At 47.2% G+C, this 18,295-nt stretch overlaps 1 protein-coding gene across 1 annotated transcript in view; it reads left to right on the forward strand.

Moving 5' to 3' along the window:
- Window positions 1-18,295, forward strand: part of NSUN2 (NOP2/Sun RNA methyltransferase 2) — a 1,120,965-nt gene that overhangs the window by 337,188 nt on the left and 765,482 nt on the right. The window contains exons 6-7 of the mRNA XM_069613723.1: window positions 317-401; window positions 486-678. Coding sequence (XP_069469824.1) covers window positions 317-401; window positions 486-678 — 278 coding nt within the window. The remainder of the gene's footprint in view (window positions 1-316; window positions 402-485; window positions 679-18,295) is intronic.

An 18,295-nucleotide genomic window follows, 5' to 3' on the forward strand; every position in this document is an offset into this window, starting at 1 on the left:
TGAATACTTATCATATAAATTGTAATATATGACCAAATGCAATATCTGTAACAGTATGATGTTTTGTAGTATTCATAATGTGTCAACAATCGCTATCTTGCCTGTACCCTGTAACTAAGTTATTGCAAGTAACAGCGCCTCAATGCCCCTGGGCTGCTTGCGCGCTATATAAATATAAATTAAAAAAAAGTTCTGTTGTAATGTGGTGTTTTTACTGTGACCACCACACTCCATTAATCTAGGTGCATCAGCTTAGTTTACTGTAATTAAGACCACAGTTGACCTGCCTATGGAACAAGTTCTTCTTTATTTCCAGATACTAGATATGTGTGCTGCGCCAGGATCGAAGACTGCACAGCTAATAGAAATGTTGCATGCAGACATGAATATTCCGTTTCCAGGTGAGCAATAGTTTGAGTGTGTCTCAAATTTTTTAGATTGAAGGCCCTGCCCTTTTATCTGACTTATGATTCTTTTATTCCCAGAGGGTTTTGTCATTGCAAATGATGTCGATAACCAGCGCTGCTATCTTCTGGTCCATCAGGCTAAGCGACTGAACAGTCCATGCATCATGGTCGTGAACCATGATGCCTCCAGCATCCCCAGGCTGATGGTTGAAAATGATGGGCGAAAGGAAGTTCTTTTCTATGACAGGATTTTGTGTGATGTTCCTTGCAGGTATGCATTTGCTGCTGCTTTCTGCCATTTTACTCCCTTTGAGGAGCTCTGTCTGCCTGCCCCCACTATCCTTCCCTTTATATACACAGTGTTTTGAGAGATCTTTTATAGTAACCTACCATTTCAGTGATTCTCTTAATTTGGATGTGTTGTATGAAAGTTATAGTTTCCCTTGAGAATCATACTTAGCCAGTTTGGGCTCCTCAAGGTGGGCGGGTGTGTAGGTGGTGGGTACGGCTGGCAGTCAACAGTGTAATTATTTTCTACATCTACTTATTCCTTTCCAAGAACCTCCTGACACCTTGTGAACATGTTTTCAGGACTTCTTGGACCTTATAGGGCGTCGCAATCCACATCTTATAAAAGATTGCCCTGTTTCCTAAGTAATGAGGGGCAGTGACCAATTTGACAATGTCTGTTTTTGCAGCTTGTGAAAAGTTTCTTTCAGTTATTGGTCCAAATTATTAAAGCTTGTATATTAAACTTAACCATTGACCAGGGTGTTTCTGGTATAGGACCCATGGAAGGTTTCCATGCTGCACACTGTTCTGTGGTAAGTTAGATTAGGACACAGGCAAGGTGGCATTTTGAGTTGAAAAGTACTTGATTAGAACACGCAAAACCTTTAACATGTTTAAGACCATTCCTCTATGGCCAGGAATGTGGTGTTAAACAAACGGAGGAGTCTGTGTGGGCTCCAGGCCCGGTTAGAATTAGGACAAACTAGTATTACCGTATACGACAGGTGGCCTTGCAGTGCCGGACTTCGAATTATGCTATCTGCTTGCTTGGGCACAGTACGCTCCATTTTTACAGTACGTTCCATTTTGCATGACCGCTGACTCCCCCACATGTGCATTTGATGAGGGACACAGTGGGTGGAGCAGAGATACAGACCCTGCTGCTGCACGGACACCACAAACCAGACCACCCCGCCCGCACTCCCTAGTTCCTGCCAGCACCACACTCTTCGCATGGAGAAGACTCTTCCGACTGATGGGAGTTGATACCCCCCCCCCCCCCTCTCATAGGAGTATACCTCTTTCGCGCAATCCAGCTCTAGGTCCCACAATGGGTAACACATTTAGCAAGACTTGCCAGATGGCACAATTTTACACTACACATTGGACGACATGTTTCAGGAGGGAAATTTTATAAACTGAGCTAGTGGCAAGATCAGATTGGGAGGAAGTGCCCTGCAGAAATTGCTCTACAAACGTTTGCGGGTGGCAATCAAGACATATACTGGCCCTCATTCTTGGAGGAACCTGCGCCCACACATGTCTTACGTGCATAATCAATGCAGCATGGTCAAAGAGAGGGAGTATCTTCCTTGTATGGACTAATACAGCAAAATACACAGAACAAAGCATCTGCCACCTGGCTTAAGTGGGGTTGGTATTTGCAGATGGAGTTCTCAGTTGAGCAATTGTCAAATGTATGTAAATTGACTAAAGATGTCATTCAACTCCAGTTTCAAGGTATCCAATAGAGAATCCTTAAATTACACTGTTCTCCAGCTAGAATTAAACTGTTTGACATGGGTGGTGAGGGGTTATGCGCAGTTGTCTGCAGCCAAATGCCTGCTTCATGCATATGCTCTGGCCATGTTCTGAACTGAGAAGCTATTGGACTGAGGTGTGAATCTTAATCGGGTCCAAGTGGCGCCTTGCACTTCTATGTTTGGTATTGATTGTAGAATGTTGTACGGGTTTGAAGATTTGTAAATCCGGGGCTATTGCTTGCTAAAAGCTGTATATTACTAAAATGGAATAAAGTTAGAAATTACTAGTCGCATGTTCTAGCGCACCTTTGGTGCTATCACAAGACGTTTTTAGTATTCGTGAGACTCAATTCATTAGTGAAAATAAATGAATTATCAGCAATGTGTTGGTATCTAGAAGTGAATCAAAGTAAAAAGGATTGTTTTTGATTCCAATATCTAATGCTTTCTGGTTGTATATCTATTAAGGTTCAGACTAGGGCTACTAGCCCTAGATAATTCGTAAACAGGATAAACACCAATAGAATTGATGCTAAATATTCAAGTTCGCAAGAAACAAAACACGGGGCATCTTTTATAAATCATTCTTAAACCAGAAGGATCGACACCAAGTCGTCTTATTTTGCAAAACAAGGTGCGAATTGTTAACATAGGAGTTACGCTATCAACTCAATTTAATTTAAACGATTAATGTGGCCTAAGCCACATAAATGTTACCCCTAATCAAAAGCATATGCAGCCAAAATACATAATTAACTGTCATATTCTCTGATTTCGAATTCAATTTTCTCCATCAAGTGATGTTTTTTCCAATATTGTTGTACACCATACATTTTATTTTGTTGCTTTTGTAGGCATCTATCTTTAATATACTTTATTGAAAAAATTTCAGTGGAATGTATTTGTCATTGTGACACCCTCCTGAAGAACCAATAACATTGGGGAAATGCGTGTTGAGGGAAAAATCTAATCAATAAATTTATTTTCACTAATGAATTGAGTCTCATGAATACTAAAAATGTCTTGTGATCGCACCAAAGGTGCGCTAGAACATGTGACTAGTAATTTCTAATTTTGTCCAAAATTCGGGCACATTCAGCAGTCCGTCACTAGTCATCTCTAATGCGCCACCTAATATAACACTGAACATTTGACAACTCTTGACTTAAAGACCAGCTCGCCATCCATTGTATTAGAGACTGCAAACACATCAAAATGGAATAATAGTTTGCCAAGCTCTGACATGTGGATGATTAGCATTATTTGGGAAAATGACATGGAAGAGCTCTACATTATTTTCCTCTGGGCGAGTAGTACACCTAAAGACATAGGCATTATTCCGGTCCCATCTGCATAACCTGACCAACTGATCAAGAGCAATGTGCACTTTGGAAATGGGGCTGTTTTTAAGAACGCCCTTGCCTGGTTAAGCTCCAGAGACTAAACAAGGGTACACCTATTAGTCGTGGAGTCCCCAATATCCCTTCCACGCAGATGTTGTACCCCATGATTTCAACCCCATCTCGTAGGTTCTTGTTGTATTCTCTGTTTTGCCCTATGGGTGAGTCCAGTCGCTGCTTAAACTTCTCATTTTTGTTTATTGCATGCAAAATAACCAGTCTTTATGGTAATGGTTGCAGTTGCACCAATTGCCTGAAAAGCCACTTTAAAAAAATAAAAAATAACCTATGCTGTCCCCAAGTTTCTTGGCCCTACTTCTAAACAAAGAAAGCCATCTAAATACGTACTAGTCAGGATGTTCTACAAATTAAAAAATGTCCACCGTCCAGAAAAGCCTCTCTAACCTGATTGCTGTCCCTACCCCTGTGAACATAAATTGAACAGAAGCAGAACGAGTGCCTCTGCCCAAAAGGAGAGAATAGTGGCTGGTTTAATGTTTTAATCTAAACAAAGTGGAGCCTTTCCCCGTGGCACAGTTCAAATCCAAAGACCAAATGTCTCTTCGAACTTCCCCTCCTTGGGGTGTGTCGGTCTTTAATTGGTCTTTCTCCTTCATTTTTTTATCAAGTGCTTTGTCTCAGTGTATGATTTTCTTCTATCCTTTAGCACCACCTGTTTCCTCCACACTAGTTATTTTCTTTGGTCTCTCCAGTGACTAATATCCTGGGTTTTACCCACCCCAGCCCCCGTTCTGGTTTATCTCAACTTGTCTTGGGGTCTAGTTTCTCTCACCCTGCCATGGGGTTTAATTGGGCCTTTCCAACCTCATTCTGGTTTCCTGGAGTGACTGCATACTGCGTCACCCCCAGTGGGGATACTGATTGCCCTGTCCCCTCTGGATTAGTCCTTTCTTTCCAATCAATTTCCTTCATAGATTATTTTTTCCCCCACCCTTGTTTCAGCCATGGGCTGTAACGGGAATGATGTGAACTGTGCTGAAAACTTTGACACTGTGATGGCAATGGTTTGTTTCGTTATCGTACAGTTGTAGGAGAAGGAAAGTAACTTGGTTGGTTTCAAACTTTGTGCCGGCCCCCCTCCATACCACCTCCCTTTCTCCAAACCCCCTTTTAAATTCTGCCCTACTTTAAATCATGGGTTCCTATTCACAGACCAGTATAACATCTATAATCGCAGTCGTTCATGACAGAGGAGGGTAAATGCCAGGCTAGAAAAAGGCTTGGGGTTAAGATACTGCAAAATCTTAAATGGAAATGTTGGGCAGCTTATGCCTTGTACACTGATGGGACTGATGCCTTGGCACAATCGGAACAGGGAGAGGTGTCTAGGGCTGTAGGCCAAAATGGCATTGGGGCTGAAAGTTGACTACTAAGATATTTGTCAGTTAACACTTTAAATTGAGGATGGGGACAAAGCAGTTCCTACTTGAAGATCGCTGGTCCCACTAGTGAGGCTCCCCACACAGTGCGTCAACCCTGCTTTACGAACGCCATGCACATGACCCTGGTGAAGACACATTGTATAAAAAATGGTTACCGCAAAGACTCACAGGCTAATTTCCACACACAAAGAAATTGGCACCAAAATCCTGCTCTTGGCCGTTTTTAGATTTTAGGGTTCCTTTGTTTTGGAGCCACCCATGAGGTATACTCAAAATGGCAATGTTTAGCATGTGGGCTCTTTGTGAGCCCACATGGCAGCCTCCCTCTTAGTTGCAACTGGTTTAGACCAGCATAGGTACCTGTATTTTTACTATGGGGGTGGTCTTGGCTGTGTTGCAGTCATATTGACCAACCAGTATAGTTGGTTACTTGACCCTTTGTCTCCATTCCCCTCTAATGATTGGTGTGCTGTCTTTGGCCAGCTACCTGCGGTGGCAATTAAGGCTCTGCCTGTTCTCCCCCCCCCCTCTCACTTGTCTGTATTTCTCCAGCTTTTAAGAAGCAGGTCTGCAGACCTGCTTAAGGAGTTTTCACATAATTGCCTCTGTTTTTGACAGCCACTTAGCAATTCTGGCTGAGGGCAGTAGTTTGGGCAGACCCTGGTTTAGATTTTTCCAGTTTGGGCTTTCTGAAGTCTCCTGCCTCCCCTTGTGCACTGGGTCAAGCCTTTCTTACTGGAATAGTATTCTGTACGGTTTACTGATGTTTCCCTGATGTTTACCACCAGGGTCTCCTACCATGGTGCTGAAAGCTGCCTCTTCCGGAAGGGCGTTGGGACACCATCTCCCTGCCTCGTCTGCTCCATGGGATATTCTAGGTTGCACCCAGCTTTTATTAACATGCTGTGTTCGTTTTCTGCGGGGATGCTACCCTTTCTTGTCTAAGACACCATATCAATCATTGTTTTAAAAAACAAATTTCATAGGACAATCAAGCAGTTTACAGAATTTTGAACCAATATCTACGAGGATAGTACAAAGCATAAATTGTATGGCAAAATATATAACGAGCAGTAATCAAAGTCGCACATCGTAGCATGTGGGGAACAGCGGTAACACAGGGGGTAGTAACCCTGTGCAGAGGCTACATTCCTTTCAGTCTTGCCTCCCTGATCAGCTTGTGCCAGATATAACCGGAGTGGGTTCCAAATGTCCTTGGGCCGGCTTACAGGAGTGATAGTTATGACTTAACCCTCCTCCATATCGTTAACATACACTAGTTCTTGCAACCACACCTCACTGCTAGGGAAACATTTTGATTTCCAGTATTTAAGTATACATCATTTTGCCACTACACCTGCAATGTTGAAAAAGCAACGTGTAACCACATATACCTTACCCAAGTGCCCAAATAGATACTTGATCGGTTTGATGGTCTGTGGAATTTACAGAATATCTGCAAGCACTCCCGCAACCATGCCCCAGAATGCTAATATCGGAGGGCAAGCCCAGTAAATGTTGAAAGAATGGCCCTGTTCCACCCCACATTTCATACAGGTCCTACTTGCGTCTCGAGAGAACTTGACTAGGCTGGCGGGAGTGTAGTGGAAATGGTTTAACACCTTGAACTGGATCAACCGAAGCCCGGCATTCAGGGAGGCTGTCTTAGTTAACTGACATCAGATCCATTGCCCATCATCCAGCGTTGCACACAAATTCCTCTGTCAAGCAGCCTTCATGGTGTTCCTATGTGGGAGGTGTCTGGCTGCAGTCTAGTATAAAGTTTGGACACCCTGCGCCATGCCCCCCTCCTGCACAATAAACTCGATGCACCCATGAGATTATGGCTTGTTGGGAAAGGAGGGCCACCGTCCGCGAAATGTGGCGTTCATCTGGCTACATTGCAGAATTTGGAGGGGGCCACTTCTCAACCTTCGAGAGAAGTATTCAAATGATACCATCCCTCAAGAAACCTGCCACCCATCGTTATTTGACCCAGTGTATCCAAGACCCTCTGAGCTCTTGATTGAACGTGGGGAGAAATGCCCAGGAAGTTCCATATAGGGACCGCCTTATGGTAGGGTGCTCGAATCTCCAGTGTATGAAACATTGTCGAACCAGCGTTGACCGTAGTTTGAACCGGGTCAGAAGTAAAAGAATCGATGTACTAGTTACTAAATATTACTGTTTTAAAGTTTGTGGGCAATGCATCATAACGCTCAAGCAGATAATGTGCCACAGTGTGATCCCCAGCATACCGGTGTCGAGCTAAGGGGGCTTGAGCAGCCAGACAGTGAAGTGCAAAGTCTGGTGCCACAGGACCACCACGCTCCTAGGACTCAGTCAGTTTTGCCCTGCTCATCCTGGCGGCCCCCGACCCCAAACAAAATCAATTGCAACGACTGAAGCTTGGCGAACAAGGGCCTCCCCGGCCAAATGTGGATGTTGCAAAAAAAATTAGAACAGCTGGAATGAAACGAGACTGACCTAGGTACACTAAGAGGAATGTATGGGGAGCAGTCATGTGGCAAATGTTTGTGTCTTTAGTGATTAAGGACAATGTGTCTATAAGACGCATCCTGGCAGGTCTATGGGGGTTTCAGTAAGTTATGATGGCCTTGTGCATAGACCAGGGAAGTACACCTGCCACCAAGGACTCCTTAACACGTAGCAATCTCGGGGTGAGTTAATGCTGGAATTATTTGTAGAGCTCAATCCCCAGCCCATGTGTACCGTGAGCTTTACCGGATGCCAACTCAACTGTGATAAGCTGGTCAAGTTTTTGGCACCCTCTGCTGGCTGGTAATGCAGGCAGAGCGATGTCTGCCAGATATCGGCTAAGATCAGTATCGGACATGCTATCGCAGTTGGACTATAACTTCAAATCGAAATTAACAATTGTCATTGATATCCCTTTCCCTCACAAGGATCGAGCCATATTGCCCATTATACTGGTAATGGGTTGCCGAGAGCTCTCAGCCCTACACATCCTGGCTAGAAGCCTACCTGCCTTATTTCCCTCCCCATAATGCCTGGCCCTAACCGGGATGGCCATATGCAGGAGCTCTCAATCAGCTAATTCATTAAATTGCGCCAGCAGTCCCTGAATCCGACCCAACACAACCCTGTCTTGAGTCCTACCATGCACATTCTCAAGGTCCCGCAGTCGGCCCTCCACTGTGTTCAACTCCCTCCTAATATCCGAGTACCCCATTAGAAACCGATAGAAAGACTGCCCCACGTACACCTTTAAATGACTCCCAAAGTGTAGAATGTAATGCCAATGATCCCTGATTTAGCCAAAAAAATTCAACAATGTTTCTGTGCAAACTTTCAACTACACTCTTCTTTCAACACTGCCGGGGCCTCGGGCAATGTCCACGCACCGGGGATAAAGCCATTAGTGGTTGATCAGAGAGCGTTCATAAGTAAATGTCAGTACTCCTGCATCCCATCCCCTTTCCTCCATACTGCATGGACGTCCCTTTCTAGGGACAGAGCTGAACTTTTTTCACCAGAGAAAACGTTCCCCTTTAAATGTAGGTGCGTGTGGGGGAGCGGCCGCAGGAGCATGCAGTCCCATGAAACTTCCCACCGGCACCACACCTTAGTCCTATTTTCCACGTCGATGGGAGCGGACCTACTTCAGCTACGCTGTGGTTGAGGCCCTTTCCCCCTCGTAGTGCCATGCAGTCAGTCTTCCCTAGGGATATTTTGTCCATTTTATTTTACTTTATTCAGTACTAACCACTCAATTTTGTTAATTAAGATATAGATACACCGTCCTCCGCCTCACCCCTCCTTGGTGCATGTCTGTGGCTGCGGTCTTCAGTAGGTGCCTCCCCTGTGACTCCTTTCCTATGTCGGACCCGCACACGCTCTGCCTCCAGTGCTTTGGTGAAGACTATGGATGGGATGGCTGTTCGACGTGCAATGCTTTTACTCCCTGGTCACTAAAGAACTCACTCGCCAGGTAGAGGGAATTATTCTCCAGATCACCAGTGTAGCATATCAAGAACTACGTACGTAGGAAGACCAAATCGAAGGTTAGTATTCTGTTCTCTAAAGAACCCCGCAAGGGCAACTCCTTCCCAGGGAAGTGGCCAAGCGGGAGTGGCCCATCAGGCTCTACTACCAGCAAGGGTACTAAGGCTTCTCGGGCTACCGGCCTCACGGCTAAGGGAGTCCTTGGATCCTCCTTGTCTCTGCGCGGAAGGGCCAGGCAGCTCTTGTACTGGGGAATCCCCCCCGCCCAGGGTCGCTGCTCTTATACCGGGCCCCGCCTGAGGGGGGCACCTATATGCAGTACAGAAAGCACTACCGGCAGTGTGTCCGAGGGCGAACAGCCCCCCAGGGCCATACCTGAGGTGCAGGGCAGGTCCAAGTCTACGCACCCCAGCAAACGGGCAGAGGCCAGAGCCAGTACAGTATAAGACACACATCCAGCATGTGGTGCAGTGCAAGACCAAATGGCCACGCAGCCAGACAAAATGGTGGCTCGTCCGGAACCGTGCCTTTCGAGCGAGCACCAAAGGCAGGATTTCACACCAAGGGTGGAATGGTCTCCTATGGTGCACCTCCTACCTGACCACATCGGGGCTTGGGCGATACACGGAAGCGGGCTATGCCCAGAGCAGGCATGCCACAAGGAGAACTCGGCAGTAAGTCCCAACCCACACAGCTGTTCCAATGCAGGAGCGCACTTCACCAGTGTGTGAAGAATTTTTTTTCGACAAGTTCCTCACACACATGAAATTCCCACAAATGGGGAATATTCTCAGGGGAATCTTTCAGGATATGATTCCTCCTGTCCCCCTGCAGCAGCCAGCTCCAGTACAGCCCCTGGCTATTGTTCTGCCTCTGGGCCCAAGTAACGTGGTGTCTTCTACGCAGCCCGCAGAACCCATCCCCCTTCTCAGCCTAACAGCCTAGCTCAGCCTCCTGTGGCTCCCCCAAATACACCGCCAGCAGACTCCACAGACCTGCAAGACACAGTGGGCGATACAGATGACTAGGATGATAAGACAGCTGCTCTTCCGCAAGAGCTTTCAATGAACGGTTGGCTGGAGTGGTGGAGTACCTAGGAATTCCGCAGCTACAAAAAGAGCAGCCAGCGGTGGGTGGCCTACCAGAGGTACTTGCCATCCGCTCCACCAACAAATCGGGCATACCTTTACAAAAGGATGTGGAGGCCCTAGCCAAGAAGGGTCAGGCAAAGCCCCATAACACTCAGCAAATGCTTAAATGCTAAGTACAGGCAGGCACAGCGCGATTCTCTCATCCGGTCTGTGCACCCCCAACCGCAGTTAACAGACATACGGCAGCATCAATGTATGCTAAACCTCAGATGTCCACTTCCTCGTTCACTTTGGCCCTTTTAGACTAGGAGGATAAGATCCTTGAGGCCTATGGAAAGAAGGTACCAATGCCACTCTCCACCTACAACCGGCAAATGCAGATGCCATGCTAGCTGCCGTGAATCAATCTGTGGAGGCAGATTGCTGACTTCCTGCCGGACCTCCCAGTTTCCAGGAATGGCTCGGTTACGGGCTGGTCTCGCAGATACAAAAATAGTGGCTGAAGACCTAATGGAATTATCTGTGGCTCATATTGACTCAGCAGGCAGGGCCATATGTGTGGCTGCGGACATGAGGTGAACTACATGGTTCAAGGCCGCTAGGTCTAATGCAGATCTGCAGAACCGCATTCTCGACATAACATTTGAGGGAGTTGACTTGTTCCATTCTTCCACTGATGAGGAGTTGAAGAACAGCAGCTCCCAAACAGCCAAATCTTTGACTATACTTTCAAACCTGCCTCCAAGAGCTTTAGCCAGGGCCAGTCGTGGTGTGACAGACGTTGTTACTTTGGTGGTTTCAGGGGCTTCCATGACGGCTGCACTAGACAACTTGACTGGTCTCCCAGCCAACACCTACGTAAACAGCAGAAGACTACACATAAGGGCTTCTTCCAGTCCTCCTCTCAGGCACCTGCCTCAGAGGGAAAGAAGCAATGATGTGGTCATGAGGATCCACGGCTCTCTGGTGGGGGGCAGGCTAGCCCTTCACTTTCAGTCCTGGCGGACTCGGTTTGCAGACCTGTGGGTACTCTGTTTTCCCAGGGCTTCTGCCTTCCCATACCACAAGTCCCCTCCACCCCCACCCTCCCCTATCTCCCGCAGTTTCGGACACTATCTCTCCTTGCATTGATTGACTCTCTAGTAGCAAGCGAGGCAGTAGAGGAAGTCCCCACCCCCAACCCCCTCACAAGGATTCAGATTTTATTCTTGCATCTTCGTAATACAGAAGGACCAGGCAGGCCTGCGAGTTGTCAGCCTTAAACCTTTACTTACCCCTCCAAAAGTTTAGGATGGTGATGCTAGCATTGATAGCGGAGTCCCTGTGTGGGGGAGATTAGATGTGCTCCCTGGAATTGAAGGATGCATACCTACTTGTCCCAATTTAGCCGGCCCATTTTTCCTTCCTACAGCTTCGGGTCATGGGTTTCCACTTCCAATACAAAGTTCTCCCATTCGGTCTCCATTCAGCCTCATGGGTGTTTACGAGACTAATGAGTGCAGTGGTGGCGCTGCTCGTGTCAGGCCACCATGTCTACCCATACCTCTGACTGTCTGGTTCGAGCGGGAGTCAAGAACACAGCAGCCAGGCTCTTGCACACGCTCTACGAACTGGGGTTCTCCATCAACCTCAAGAAGTTGCTAGCTCCAGCCTACACAGTCCCTTACCACCTTGGGTCTCATCTGGGATACGAAGGCAGAGATGATATTCCCCAACTGCGGACAAGGTTGCTGCGATTAAAGCGGCTACAGGGCATTTCCTCAGCAGGGAAGTGACTTCCGCAGGGTGGTACCAGCATTTTCTAGGGATCATGGCTGCTTGCCTCCTGGCAGTACCTCATACCAGACTAAAATGGGGAGGCTGCAGTTACATTTCTCAGCATCATGGAGCCAGTAAGATGGTTCCCACGTGGCATTAGTCATCATACAGACGCTTCTAAACAAGGATCTACTATGGTGGAGGACAGAGACCAATCTCATGTCTGGCAAACCATTCAGGCATCCCCGGCCGATGGGGAGCCACATTGAACAACCACAATGTGCACGGCATATGGTCGAGAGAGGACCAAGACAAAAACATCAATTGGCTCGAAATGATGACGTATAGCTAGCTCAGAAAGCTTTCCTCCCCATCAACAGCCCAGTCTGTATTCAAACGGACAGGACTACCTGCATGTTCTACCACAACAAACAGGGTGCACCAGATCTCCACCCCTGCGACATACGCAGTATCGGGGTACCCTGCCTCAGTGCGCACAGGGTTATGAATTCTCAGACAGCGTACGGATTCCCTTAACAACCAATCACTGCTGTTACCAACTCTGGTTTGAAGCTGCACATCACCAGCGCATACATGGGTCCCAGTGCCAGCCACACACCACCACATGGTTTGGCCCTCCCAGACTGAACTCTGGTCTGAGACGCACCAATAATGCAAGTAAAGCTTCAAAGGAGCTCAATAGCAGTGTCTGCACCATGAAAAGAGCATTAATCAATCCCCTGCTGCAACGCCACGTGTAGATCACCGGATCTGGCTCCTCCCTGCAACAATCTGCCTCGGTATGCCTGCATGACCAGCAGAGTACACATCAGCAGCACACCGCTGACCGGGGGGATGCCACAACACAGCACAGCAGCCACCAGCAGGTCCACATCTCCAGTCACTGGAGCCCGCGGTAGGCCAGTCGGCCGCAACGCACAGGCTCTATCGCCTCCAAGCCTCCCCTGCGCTCACCAGCAAACTGATTCCTCTGTCGGCACAGCAGGTCCAGCAAGGCCAAACCAGGATCAGCATCAGTCACTGAGGCAGTACAGTATAAACCAGTCTATGTTGAAATAGGTTTGGATTTTGTTGGTCGCAGTGCTTACAGCTCAAGCAGCCCTTACTGGTTCTGCTGAGCATGCACACCCCCCCCCCCCCTCCTCTCCCTCTCCTGATCCACCTTAAAGGTTCCTCCCTCTTTCCAGAATCTTTCTTTCCTGAGTCTTCATCCTGAGTTTGAAGTTATCCATCGTGCTGAGGCCATTTCTGTTGATTTTGTTTTCCACCATAGATGGGCTTGTTGCTTTCTCTGTGTTGAAGTCCCAGGCACTGGATCTTGTAAACTGAACCTGGGAAAGAAGCCTGTACTTGCTGGGGTTGCACATTGCTAGAGTAGTTTTCAACAAAACCGCCCTGTATTTTTTTTTTGATTATGGGTCTTGGGTCTGTGATTGGTCAATATGCTCTCCCTCAGCAGTTAATCTGGTCTGGTATCGAATATTTGGATGTCTCAAACACATTTCCAATTGGTTAACTTTGGGGATCCACCTACTGTGCTGTCGTTTGTTCTGGGGCTTCAGATTAATCAACTGAAGTGTTTCTTCATAGTCTGCTCCTCCCTTGGTTTGTTTGCCACAGAACCTGTGGGCTAATTCAGACTTTTCAATGGATTGCATTTTCCCAGGTTCATCATCTGATAGATCTCCATATCAGCGTTAGCTGCTTGGTAACTCTTTTGACTGGAGATATAGTACAACTACACCGTCCATCCTCTCTTGATTCGACCGTGTCACTCCGTGACTCCCGATGTGACGTCAGCTGCTGTACATGTACCACGTCACTACATCCCTCTACCTCTGTCTTTTATTTATTTATTTTTTCCCACACACTTGGCATGCTGCCATTTGAAACGAGTTTAGTGAGAAATTCTAAATTTCAACTAACATTCTATTCGATTGATTTTTGTCTGTCTGCTACTAAGGCATCCGGGTTCAAGCGTTGCAAGCACCCAATTCCAAGATATCCATCACCAACCCACACAGTGTCTGCGTGTGGTGTCTTGGTAAAGATCATGTCATCGAGGATTTTGGTTCTTGTCAGCAAATGAATCCCAAATCGTTGAGGGAGCGATCAGTGAAACTAGCACTCGGGCAGCCCCTGTCGAAATCCCCATCGCGCTAGATCTGCCAGGTAGTCTGGCCAGGCAACCCAACACCCGAAAAAGAGGAAATGCATTGATATGACATTTATAACGCATCTATAGACCAGTGTTTCACAGCTTTTGAAGAAGACCAAGAAAAGGTTGCTTTCTCTTCACTATTCATCCTGTTCTTCCCATGCAAAGAAACTATGCCACCGACACAGGCATGACTCCGATTTGTTGGAAGGCATACCTGAATCCAGGCGCATCAAAGCGGAGTGGTAAGCTTTCATGGAGCAGCTGCTCCAAGTGTTTAAAACAGCCCGAGCCGATGCCACTCTGGTCTCGACACTGCAGGCTCCCACGGCACCAGCTGCACCTGTTGTTGCTGGCACCAAGATCACCAAGTCGCGTCCCACGTGCTCGACCAAGACTACCACAATCAGCCATTGTTTCTGGTGCATATAGGCCTGGAACTACAGCAGATCGTTCTTTTGTTCTTTCGCTTGACTTTCTTAGATACTGTGGTCTATTTTCAATGACGAGGGGAACCGGGTGCTAACCTTATTAGCTATCTGGCCTTACCACTTGGGTAAAAAATAACAAAGGAGGTGGCCCGAGAATAGCCTCTGTCCTTGGCTTTTGCCTGGCCTCATCACTGGAATCCCTTTCTCTGGAAGTTATGATTTTTAAGTGTCTCAAAGTCTCGCATTAATGTCCTCAACCTCTCCACAGGTTCTATATACCAGATCCTAATTTCATATGGTGCTCTCTTTCCAGGAAGAAAAGGTTTTCTTAATAAAATTCCACGTTTTCCGATTTGGTTCTTGACAATGTTTTTGTTTTGTGCTTAAGGACTCCAATACGCCAGGTTCTCTCTTGTTCTCCAGTTCTGTTCATTATGCTTAGGGTTTCCTGGGCTCCCCAAAGTCTTCTGGCCCTCTGAGAAGCTTGTTTTAGTGGAGCCTCAGTGGGGCGTCTACCCGTTTGTGTTGTCTTGGCTCCTGTAACGCTTGTTCACCCAGCCTTTAATGCCACTCTTGGTCCCTCTCAGCTGGGTAACCCCTTTGCGGGAGCACTTGCTTCCCTTCCGCTGTCTGTCTCAGCAGCTAATACACTTCTTTTATGGAGATCAGGGATTCTATCTCTCCGATGTTTTCTGGTCTTGCTGTCTGTTAACATGCCCCAGGCCCCCCATGACTTCCATGTGGATGCGCCCCCAGCTGAGACGGTCGCTTTACTGTCTCAAATTTTGGCTTCTTTGCTGGTCAGGACGCCAGCCTTCTAGTGTCTTGCTAGCGATGGCTTGCTCTCCACACTACCTCTGGCTACGTGGACTAGTGTTGCTCCGCCCCTCCAGGACGTCCTCCCGTCAGAGCCTCTGCGTCGGATTCTCTTTCCCTGGTTCTAAATTTCTTGTGGTTTTATGTACGTCATCACAAACAAAAGTGGTGGTGTTCGTTTTTCACTGTGGGGTTCAAGCAGCATCCAGCATTACCTGAAACCTGTCATGGCTATCAGGCAGGTAGTTGGGGCAAGTTGGGTGGAGGCTTGGCAAGCCTGGCATAGACACACAAAGAGCCCATAGCAAATCCCTCCTTTAAATCCTTCCTAGTGTTTGTAGTAACTTCCTGGTTACCACTTCTGTTGCCAAACAGGAAGTGCATGATGATTCATGAGCTCTCTAGTGTTTGGGTGTGGCTGGCTATATAAGCCACACCCAAGATTCTTCCAGTGCTTCGTGTTGCTTACTGTGAGCTGTATCAGCAACACACTTGGCATGCTCTGGATCATCCTGCTTCTGCTTACCTGCTCCGGATCATCCTGCTTCTGCTTACCTGCTCCGGATCATCCTGCTTCTGCTTACCTGCTCCGGATCATCCTGCTTCAGCTTACCTGCTCCAGAAGAACCTGCGTTCTTACTCCACGCCGCAGCTATCTCCAGTCAAGAGGGGACTTCTACACCGGCACCTGTAAGAACAAAGAACTCCGTTAACACGTGCACATCAGTAACGCTGCGCATACTCACCAAATCTTCCCACAATGCTGCAATCCAGGTCAGTTGTACGAGCACACAAACCCCTGCAAAAGAAAGAAGACACATTATTCATTGCGCTGACCCCAATAACGCGGACACTTATTTCACTGCGCTCGCGGTGCATACTTACCAAAAGCCTCCATGTATACTTACCCAACCATCAAGTTTCCCGTAGCGCTAAACCCAGACTCGAGGCGCTAATACCACATAATTTCTCCTGCAAGGGAAAGGGAGAGACATTACCAGGCGCGGTCGAATTGAAGGCGCTGTGCAACCCTACCAGCAGCTAGCTTCTACACGCAGCGCTACTCACCCACAAAAATACCAGCAAACTAAGACAATAGGGACAATTTTGGACATTCCACATTCTCCACGCAACGTTCACTTGTGGGAAGGACTTTCTAGTCAGTAAAGAACTGGCGCCTTGAACACTTGGCCTCGCTGTGAAGGCATAAAACAGCGTTTGGCATCTGAACACGAACACAGCCTACAGACATTGGCACCAATCACATGAGGGAATCGCGCCCCTGCGAATGCAGGATGGAGTGCACACCCTACTAAAGATCAAGGGAAGACCATAGGGGGACATCACTGCACACAGTAAAGAGAGGGGAAGGGCCCAGGGAAATCGGGTGAATTCAGGTCTGAGTGTACACCTTATATTTTAGTTTTTCCTCTGGGTGAAACAAGGGAAGTGAAGGCTCAGGGTCCAGCGAGGCTCGTCCATCGCTCCTGCAGAGACACAGGTGAGTGTGACAAAACCAAAGAGATTGAAGAAATGTAGCTACCAGGAGAATCCAAAATAGAAGTAATTTTCTGATTCCCATGTAGGCATACAATGTACTCTGGACAGGCAGTCCCTTACTGGAATGGGAGTCCTTGTCCCCAAAAGGACAAGTCACTTTCGGTGAGGTCCCACTTGAGCCGACGGCCTGGCAAGGTCTTGCTGAGTGGGATCACCTCCCTAGCCTGAAAGGGGGTGGCTCCCCTCTGGTGAGAAGGGACAAATAGCCCAGATTCGTCACAGAACCCTCACCAATCATTTTAACTGTGGCTTCGAGAGAGGAGGAAGGGCCAACCAGTGACAGGTATTGGGATAATTAAAAACTCCCAGGCAGTATAAAGAGGCAGACACAGATAGGCAATGAATGAGCTGGGACAGGATTGCAGAGTTGGCGTGTTTAGAGTGTGAAAGGAGTAAGAGTTCAGATTACTGTGGCTCAGTCCATGGCAAGGAGAAGACTTTGCAAAATGTTTTTCTGATAGGTCTAGCTGTAAGGGAGGCATGGTATCGCATTCAATTTCCGGAGTTAGGAAAAACTCCTACTTTGGCCTATGGATAGGATGGCAGTAGTCTCTACCATCAAATAATTAATAAAACAGTCCTAGTTGAGTGTCAAATCAAAATCACCTTTACTAACAAAACCTAATGCCTGCCCTATCTCTTGTACTAAAAGTTTGTAAAGGAGAATATGTATGCAAAAGAAAATCGGTGCTCGAATATAAAGAATAGGAGCTGAGTCAGCTCTCCTCCCCACGTTAGACACCACAGAGTAAGGTGGTACCTGCAGACAGGATGACGCTCAGGTTCTCAAAACAAAGCAATTCAAAACGTGCATCAAGGCCTGCCTGGCCTTGCATGTTAAGGTCACTTACGAGCGTTCAAAACACAGTTCAACAAAAAGTTCACATAGATATCCCTCAGTCGGGCTCTGACCTTTTCTTGATGTCAAAGGCTTTCGAATGTGCGTGGCTTTTACGATAGACCTCCGCGGGACCACTTCGACTTTTCCCTTCAACTCAATCTTATTTGCCCCAGTCTTTCTTGCTCGGGGTAGTTCAATGTCCTAATCACGAAAGTTCAACATTCACCTTTTTACTTCCCTTCCCTTTTCCCGGCATGACGTTTGATCACTTTGCTTCTTATAGTTCATTCACTTTATCGCCTTAAAACAAACATTTCACCTTTCAGAGACTTTAGAATGGGCTACTTCCTTTTGCCGGACCAATCCGCTACTCTTCATCGCTGATTTCGCAGCTGTCAGAAATTCACCATAGGTCTGCCTTTCTTAGCGTCTCATCCACATGCGTGCAGCCTTCAATTGTGTGATATACTGTTGCAATGCCAATCTTTGCTTAACACACACCGTTGTCTCATGTTGCTTGTCAACTCACCGGCTGTTTCCATTTCTTTCTGGTCTTTTGCAATTTTAATTCACAAGTCAAGGTTAATACCACAGGATTGGCCTCGCCTTCCCTAACTCTGCCATTCACCCGTGAGAGTCGCTTGTAT

Source organism: Ambystoma mexicanum, chromosome 5p (assembly GCF_040938575.1).
Source record: "Ambystoma mexicanum isolate Mex_15411 chromosome 5p, UKY_AmexF1_1, whole genome shotgun sequence".
Classification (NCBI taxonomy): domain Eukaryota; kingdom Metazoa; phylum Chordata; class Amphibia; order Caudata; family Ambystomatidae; genus Ambystoma; species Ambystoma mexicanum.